The following is an 8,880-nucleotide window of genomic DNA, read 5'->3' as shown; positions in this document are numbered from 1 at the left end:
GCTTCCATGTGACCTTTTTTCTAGGTTTGTCAGGAAGATTGATCCTCGCAAGCGATTGCACGAATGCTCGCGCAAAACGACTATTTCGAGTTCGATTGCCTACGCTCCCAGTAAACATCCATACGTCTTTCTCGGATGCTGCGACAGCGTACCGATACTCTTCGGTCGAGTCCTTGATGACACCGACGAATGGCCCAGATGACAAGCGTCCATTATGGTGTTCACTTGGACGCCCTTTTGAATTCGGAGATCAGGTCCCGGATGATTTTCTAGTGGAAGCTATGCCTGCCAATTGTCACACCGTAGTCTCTGGCTTCTTGCTTCTTTTGTGATATCCAATACTTGAGCAACATCTCTGGCCTTATTTGCTTGAACCAGTGCCTCCTGTGATGAAGGCGCGGCGTGAATAGCTGTACACATATTTGTCCTTGTTTGGGCCAAATTTTCCGAACTTGATTGTATCTATTGGCGGCTTATGCACATTCTTGAGCCACATGAAATGGCTTTCGAGTGGAAAGCATGACAGGAATTGCCCCTCGCCCCCCAACACCCTGCTCCCGGAGCGCTATGCAGATGTCCATAAAATCGAAAGATATGAACCCATCGAGGTAGCTCGTGGCCCCACATATGACTAGATTGAATGATTTTGATTCCTTGACTGGGATAGCGAGTCCTGGCGTCGTCCGACTCTCCAGGGCCTTAGCTCATGTTTGGCTGCGTAGGCCATCCCTGATTCCCGACGCTTAAAGTTGTTCGCATGGCTCCCATAGAGGCAACGCGTGGCTGAATTATCCCAATGGTTTAATTTACATCTTGAAGGCATTTGACATGGAATCTATGGGGTATTCTAGAAATTTGAATGAAAATGGTAATAATAATTTATTCTTGGCATTTTGGGCCACATCGGAATCTTGGGCTAATTATCCGCGGCCCGACCGCCTAAGCGTGCCCCATCATTTACATCACTTACCTTCTTCCATCAACAGTCACTTAGCAACGCAATCCAAAATGAATCGATTATTCGGAACAAAGAACACGACACCAAAGCCGACGCTTGAAGGTGCCATTTCAAACGTACGCGCTCCTCTTTTTCCCTCTTCTATGATCTGACAAGTCCGTTAAACGAGGTAAACAGGTAGACAACCGCATCTCCAGCCTCGATGTAAAACTCGCCGCCCTAAACTCCGAACTCTCAACCTACCAAGCCAAAATCTCCAAGATGCGCGACGGCCCAGGCAAAAATGCTCTCCGCCAAAAAGCCCTCAAAGTTCTCCAACGCCGCAAACAATACGAAGCGCAGCGCGACCAACTCTCGCAGCAGTCCTGGAATATGGAGCAGGCGGGGATGATGCAGGATAATTTGAAGAATACGATGACGACGGTGGATGCAATGAAGACGACGACTAAGACGCTAAAGAAGCAGTATGGTAAGGTGGATATTGATCAGATTGAACGGTTGCAGGATGAGATGGCGGACTTGATGGATGTGGGGAATGAGATTCAGGAGAGTCTCTCGAGGGCGTATGATGTGCCTGAGGATGTGGATGAGGCGGATTTGGATGCGGAATTGGAAGCATTAGGGGAGGAGACGATGTTTGAGAGCTCGATGGGGGAGAGTGCGATGCCTGGCTTTTTGCAGGATGAGGTCGCGCCGCCGCAGTTTGTTGATGAGCCGCCGGAGGAGGCTAAGGTGAAGGAGCCTGCTGGCGGGGCAGCATGATAAAGATGTTAATCGCATACAAAACTTATGATAAGTGTTATGAGCAAGGCTATGGAGTTACGGCATGTTGTATTTTTTTTTTTTCTCCTTTGAATTGTTTGGGTTCTCTATCTAGTCTTTTTGTTCACGATTGCTTTGCAAAGCTTGACTGCACGTCTTATACTTCCGGTTGTTCGATTGCCTTTGCCTGAGGTTATTGTCTTTCCTTGTGCGCTGTTTTTTAAGAAGCTTTGCCCATTCCGATTAGAACCAGCAAAGCTACGTTCATGACTGCAATGATCAGCCATATAATGACACCAAGGATACACATAAGAATATTATTTCTCATCCCCACTCCCTCCGGCTGGGGATGACCTTCGCCATGAACAGTTCGATCCGTAGGGACGGTCATGTATCGGTTCCGGCACGTAAAGTAGATCAAAGGCGCAGTGACAAATGGAAGAATGACACTTAGCACCACTTGACTTGCGTTCAGGGTCTTATCCAACCCTTTTTTACCCACTGCCGCAGCGATGATAATGCTGGGAACGATGCTGATCGAACGGGTAATAACCCTCCGAAGCCAGGGCCGGATGCTCCAATTCAGCATACCTTCACTGACCATCTGTCCGGCCATGGTGCACACGATGCCCGCTGATATACCGGAGAGAAGCAGGGCTAGGGCAAAAATCAACCCTGCAGCAGGAGCGATAGAGTCAGAGAGCAAATCATGAATTCCCCAAAGGTCAGCCTCGTCAGCTCCGGGCTTCCCGTATAACGCAGCACCTGCGACTATGAGAATCGCACTGTTGACGAAAAGCGCGAATGTGAAAAGTGATAAAGTCAGTTCAATGATGGAATACTTCATGCAGCTTCGGATTGCCGCAAAGGAGGGACGATATTCCACCTCTCCGCCATTGCTTCCTAACGGGACTGAAGCGTCCACATAACCTTGTGTCACATCAAAATCCTTCAGACGTGCTTGGACAACACCGCTCCCCAGAAACAAGGAATGCGGCATCACCGTAGCTCCGAGGATGCCACAACTCTGATAGAGGCTATTTTCGGATCCCGTTAGCGACAATCTTACTTCGACGCATGTTTTGAGGTGGGGAAAACAAACCCTTGTGACTGGACCACGGCAGAAGATGGCACATAACCTCTAAGTACGTGCCCAACAGATTGATCCTTAATCAGGGCGAGTTGAATGCAAAAGCAAACCACGACCCCGAGGACCAAAGCCATGACAAAGAGTTCGAACAACCGTAGACCCCACATGGCACCATTGGGCCTGTAGAATATAAGAAGGAAAAGCACATCCGCAAGTGTAATTGCACATCCTGCTACCAACGGGATATTGAGAAGGAGATTAAGCGCAATGGCTGATCCAATGACCTATGGCGTGTCAGTAAAGTGACACAATTGGCTATAATTTGATTCTAGTCTCTCTTACCTCCGCAATATCAGTAGCAACAATGGCAGCCTCTGAGAAGATATAAAGGATGATAACCATCCATTTTGGAAGATGTTCTTTGCAATTCTCCGCTAAATTCAGCCCAGTTACTGTTCCCAGTTTGACGCACAATGACTGCAGGTAAACGGCGAAGAGATTGGCAACCAAAACAATGAAGAGCAAGGCGTACTGGTACTGCGCACCGGCAGCAACGTCGGTGGAATAGTTTCCCGGATCGATATAAGCCACAGCGACCAAAAAGCCTGGGCCCACGAAGCGGGAAAACTTGACTATACTCCGAATGACATCTTGGAAACAAGATGAGATGGAGAAGTTGGAAATTTTCTTGTAGAAAGAACGGCGAGGTGGTCCGCTGTCCGTCTCGGGCTGTTGTTCACAGGTCCCAGAGGCGGCAGTGACCACTTCGCCGGTGGTTTTTTCTTTCTCAGGATCTGTCTTGCTCCGTTGTTGAATCTGCTGGGATTCAATCACCATTGTTCCCTCCCCGGGATTAACTCCCACCCCAGACGCATGTTTCCTATGGACCTTTGAGTTGGCGAAGCCGTTGAAGTCGTTGCGTGTGGTAATGTCGGGGTTCAAAGGGGACGGATTCTGGTTCCAGTCGGGGTGTTCGAGGGTTTCGTCGGTTCTGGAGGGGCAATTCATTGTGCCAAAATTGGTAACTGTCTTTCTCTATTCCCCTTCAACAAGGCACTTGTCTTTTCAATGCAGGAATTCAACGTTAGCTAGAATTGAATTGACACAGACAGGCTTAACCGGCTTCGCAGCGCACCCTGCGGGACAGAATGCCCGAAACTGCCCGATTCCGGAGGATTTATTGCTGAACGGGTGGCACCCCACGGTTATGCCTAATCCCAAGTCGGAATTGAACTCAGCAGCGACACAATTGTTCTTTCTTTATTTTCTTGGGGAGCAAATAGTGCTTGCGATGGGGAATGGGCGTGGAGACAAATCGTCAGAGAGATAAGAGATGAGCAAGAACGTAACCTTGGCGGGCATAGTGTACTTTTGGCGTCATCGTTGGCGAGTGCCGGCAGCATTGAGTCTGCCGGTGCAATCCATGTTAATTGGGTTATTGTGAGGTTCTTTTAGCTAGATATATGAGGAGAAGAAGAAGAAGAAGAAGAAGAAGAAGAAGAAGAAGAAGAAGAAGAAGAAGAAGAAGAAGAAGAAGAAGAAGAAGACAATAGAGCGAAAAATATGGAGACAGAGAGGATAGGATGTGACGGAAAACATAGAAAAGAAACGTGCCAAGTCCGGGCTGAGAGGGGCGTCGCAGCTTGGCAGGTACTCTATGGAGACGACAGTTTGTATACAGCAGCATGTTACGGCACCTTTGTAAAACCTCGAGGAGTGCTTTTTGATTCTCTATGTCAAATGTAATTGGGCTAAAGTATGTGTAGTGATTCTAGAGATATTAATTGCAAACTTTGGTCAGCTATATGGTGAAATGAAGACCTGCACAGATTATACAATACGAAAAAAAAGCTTGACACTCATGCAGAGATATGGCTTGGAACCACAAGTCTCTTAGATGAGGTTTTGAATTATGAAAACAATCAATATCCATAGTGTCCTGCGGATCTATGCAAGACGTGCTCATCGCAAAGTTTGATCGAGAGCTGATCTGGTAAAATTTTGCACAGAGCCTGGTCCAGCGAAAGAATTATCAAGATTAAAGATAGAATTGAACAGACTAGCCAGCAACAGGAGGTGTGTACTGCATCTTACTGTTGGATCAAGGGCACAGATGTCGCCGACATGTTGTGTGCATCATGAGGAGTTACCACAGGTGATCTCAAGATTGATGAAAGGCAGCCAGAAATGGCATATGCTAAATTCAAGATTTGACGGAGTACTCAAGGAGCTCATCAATGCCATGGTGCTTTCTCCAACGGCCCAGCGACAAGCCCCTGACAGTTGGCCATATTGACGTGTCAATGTGGGAATTACGGTTATGACAATAGGCCCCGCATAGTGAGCTGTCAGCACAAGTTGAGGTCAGAGACATGGAATATGCCGGGCTAGTTAAAAGGAAAGTATTCCGTACAGAGGATGGCGTATTGAGACGTCTCGACAGCTGACCGATCACGTGTGAGAACTCACATTATGCTAATGTTAGTACAGTAGCTTATACCTCGTACTTGTACCCCATGGAAGAGAAGTAAGAAGGTCAAGACCTGTGGTCAAACATGAGGCAATCAATCTCGGTATACCAGATCGAGTAGAATACAGTACCATGGCACCGATAGACGCCATGACCACACACAAAACTGAACCAATTCCAATCAAGATAAGAGGCATGCATATAAGAACAGCAACAAGACCATTCTAAGGGAGCAATTGAGAAATTCTCCGCTCTATCCGTACAGAAATGCAGTCATCCTGCAGAAAACGCCCACTTTTACCAGCCATCAAACGGTGCGTTGCCCCCGGCAACCGACAGGTGTTTACTCGCGACGTGCAACGCCGGCGGATCTCCTCAGCTTTACTCGACGATGAAAAGGTTCAAAAGTCTCGGAGGGGCTTCAGATTCTGTTCTGAATTAATCCTTCGCCGTGCATTGTGCTGGTTTTTGCTTTCTCTCTTTCTCCTCGTGGTTGTTCGCTGGTCTCCCTGGCGCATTCCTCCCGCTTTACTCTCTACGTACTCTATTCCCGGCGCGACTCGTTCTTCCTTTTCGATGTCTTTGCTTCTATTCTGCTGCGCAGCTTTGTCCTTCTCCTGCGTTTCTTGATTGATTCATTGCTTGATTCTCATTGTTCGGTTCTGTGTGATCTTTTTTTTTTTTTTTCCTTCTTATTGTCGGGTCCTGTGCTACGTCGTGGAAGTCATCTCTACACCGTATGTCGCTTATCGGCAACCGCCCATCGATCTGCTCTATACTAACAATGCTTCTGCAGTTTCTGGTCAAAGGCTAAAAGATATGGCTCCAAATACGCAACCCCCCAATATTTTCGAAGACGCTCCCCGTTCTCCTACCAAACCGTCCGTGATTCGAGCCATCCTATCCGCCAAAGCACACAAAAGAAACCTCTCCGCAGATGAGACGATCGCCCCCAAGCCCTTGAATCGAAGCAAGCCCCTCAACAACTCTTTCGAATCATCAATCGATGGGCAGAATCAGCACTACCAGCAGCCATTGACTGAAATAACGGCCAACCGTGACGCGGGCGACGGGCCTCCCAAGTCGCCCACCAAGTCTGGCGGGATTGGTCTGCACAAGAAGACAAAGAGTGCCGTCTCGCTAAAATCGCTGATTAGCTACATGGAGCGAAAGGACAATAAAACAGAGGACTTGGCGGACGAGGAATCACAGGAGTGGAAGCCCAAAAAGGCCAAGTCCGCCAACAGCCTAACGGCTATCCTGAAACGTTCTCAGCGGGGCCGCAAGAATTCCACCGCCTCCTCCAAGGACGGTCCCAATAATAAAGAGAACCGGAGCCCAAGTGATAGTTTGCCATCGCCCGTTTGGACACAGTATACAGCACGGTCTTCGTTCGAACAACCTGCACCCCGACGGTCGCAAGACAAACGGCGAACGTTACACGACGAAGTCTCTCTGTACACCCCAAGAGGCTATGGACCACAAGAACAACGCAATTTCTACGACCTCCATCAACCGTCTTTGACGAAACGCACTGAAACAAGACCCCGTCCCAAGTCGGAGATTATAACGGGAAACCGTAAGATGAAGGAAGTACTCGGCGCCATGCGTACCCCATCTGACAACGCGTATCCCGCCGACGCGCCAGAGTCTCCATCACCAACCAAGCCCCAAGGACGGCCTCGAAGGTTCTCGCGACCAAGGTCGCGTTCTCGTTCCCGTTCAGGAATTGAGCAGCAGCCAGAACAGAAGCCAGATTCCAATCCCAAAAAGGTTTCCCGCGTCCAAGCAGCGATCTCAGCTTTCAATGCCAAAGAGCAGGGAGCAGATTTGCATCGAATGAGCGTCAAAGAGCTTGAAAGCGAGTTCGAAAAGCTCCTGGTCAGTCCAGACACCTCCCTATTTCAGGAAAAAGACAAGCTAACTTAGAGTTGCAGGATGCACGCAACATCCCCCATAACATGAGGGATAAAATGCGGTCGTTGGATACAAACATAAAAATAGACTTTATCCAGAAGGACCGCAACGAAAGTGCAACGCCGTCCAGTGCCAACCCTGGTGCGGACACGACAGACGGCAGTCGCCGAGGTCGCAAGAAGGAACAGAAAGACGACCAAAGTCGGGATGGCAAGTCTCGCTCGCGATCGAGAAGTCGCGGCTGGAGCTTCAAGGGCAGCATCTCGCCGACAAAGAAACGATCCGGGAGTGGAAGCTCCCACCGGCGTCCCAAGTCGGCAGATTTCTCGCAGCCCGCAACACTGGCGAATATCTTGACGCCAACGACTTCGGTGACATCGCTTGCCATGACGACAAATCACGATACTGCCATTGACCCGTCTGACTTCGTGCATTATCTGAGAGAGATCCAGAAGCCAGAAATGGTCGAGGTAGGAAAGGTGCATAAACTACGCCTTCTATTACGGAACGAGACGGTCACTTGGGTGGACACCTTTATTGCGGATGGCGGTATGGATGAAATAGTTCAACTGCTTTACCGCATTATGAAAGTGGAATGGAGGTACGTGCTCGTCTCTCTCGCTTTATTTTGTGTCCATCTTACATAACTGACCCTTCCAACAGAGAAGAGCATGAAGACAATCTCTTACACGAGACCCTGCTCTGTATGAAAGCTCTCTGCACAACGTCTGTAGCGTTGAAACACCTTACCGATATCGAGGGTGAACTCTTTCCAGCCCTACTGAAAATGCTCTTTGACGAGGAGAAAAAGGGACCAAGCGAGTTCACCACTCGTCAGATCATCATCAACCTTTTATTTACGCAGCTTGACACCGCCAGCTCCAACGATGATGCAGCTACTCGTGCTTCACGGCTTCTGTCCTACTTACGTGACCCTACCCCATCCGAAGAGAATCAACCCTTGAACTTCATTGCCAACATCTACCAATCTCGTCCGTACCGAGTCTGGTGCAAGGAAGTAACAAACGTCAGCAAAGAAGTATTCTGGATCTTCCTGCACCACTTGAACGTGATCCCGATCGTGAAATCCGATGACACAACTTCAGCCTATCGAGAGCGTCATTTCCCCGTACCTAGGCCACCAGTCCCAGCAGCGCCCTATGTGGGTGGAGTGGAATGGGATGCCACCAATTACCTGGCTGCACACCTAGACCTCCTCAACGGTCTCATTGCATCGATGCCAACAAAGGAAGAACGCAACAATCTGCGCGACGAGTTCCGAGCTTCCGGCTTCGAAAAGGTAATGGGTGGCAATCTACGGACATGCAAAGAGAAATTCTACTCGTCCATTCATGACTGTTTGCGCACTTGGATATCGGCCGCCATGGAAGATGAATGGCCATACACCTTTGTCCGCGAGGGACCACCTCGACCAGAACCGTCCAAATCACCAATCAAAACTACTGGTGGTAGCCCTAAGAAGGGAGTTATCGCTGAAAAGCCACCACAGTTGGAGCTGCCGCTCCCTTTGCCCGTTGGCAACAACAATGACAATCGCCGGTTTTCGCCCAAGGGCGATATCAACAATTGGCTTTGACTTGCATATTTGATTGAGACTATTCTCTCTTTCTATCTTCCTTTCTTTCACTCTTTTTATCTGTCGTTTCCTTGTTTGGTCTGGTT

The 8,880-nt window shown here is 48.8% G+C and overlaps 3 protein-coding genes across 3 annotated transcripts; 2 read left to right on the top strand and 1 right to left on the bottom strand.

Annotated features, from left to right (window-relative positions):
• Positions 1 to 1,008: 1,008 nt before the first annotated feature.
• ACHE_10829A (putative SNF7 family protein (Cta1)) lies at positions 1,009 to 1,720 on the top strand (the record flags this gene model as incomplete). The annotated part of the gene is made up of 2 exons (XM_043283619.1): positions 1,009 to 1,074; positions 1,136 to 1,720. 2 exons carry the CDS (start codon positions 1,009 to 1,011, stop codon positions 1,718 to 1,720), a joined length of 651 nt encoding a protein of 216 aa, XP_043131949.1.
• A 220-nt stretch (positions 1,721 to 1,940) lies between these two features.
• Positions 1,941 to 3,818, bottom strand: ACHE_10828S (NRAMP family metal ion transporter; the record flags this gene model as incomplete). Its single annotated transcript, XM_043283608.1, has 3 exons — positions 1,941 to 2,757; positions 2,823 to 3,094; positions 3,153 to 3,818. 3 exons carry the CDS (start codon positions 3,816 to 3,818, stop codon positions 1,941 to 1,943), a joined length of 1,755 nt encoding a protein of 584 aa, XP_043131948.1.
• Positions 3,819 to 6,099: 2,281 nt separating this feature from the next.
• Positions 6,100 to 8,794, top strand: ACHE_10827A (uncharacterized protein; the record flags this gene model as incomplete). Its single annotated transcript, XM_043283597.1, has 3 exons — positions 6,100 to 7,161; positions 7,218 to 7,798; positions 7,861 to 8,794. 3 exons carry the CDS (start codon positions 6,100 to 6,102, stop codon positions 8,792 to 8,794), a joined length of 2,577 nt encoding a protein of 858 aa, XP_043131947.1.
• Positions 8,795 to 8,880: the final 86 nt, after the last annotated feature.

This window comes from Aspergillus chevalieri, chromosome 1 (assembly GCF_016861735.1).
Source record: "Aspergillus chevalieri M1 DNA, chromosome 1, nearly complete sequence".
NCBI classification, from domain to species: domain Eukaryota; kingdom Fungi; phylum Ascomycota; class Eurotiomycetes; order Eurotiales; family Aspergillaceae; genus Aspergillus; species Aspergillus chevalieri.
Note: the sequence above shows the minus strand (reverse complement) of the source record. Positions and strands in the feature narration are given on the sequence as shown.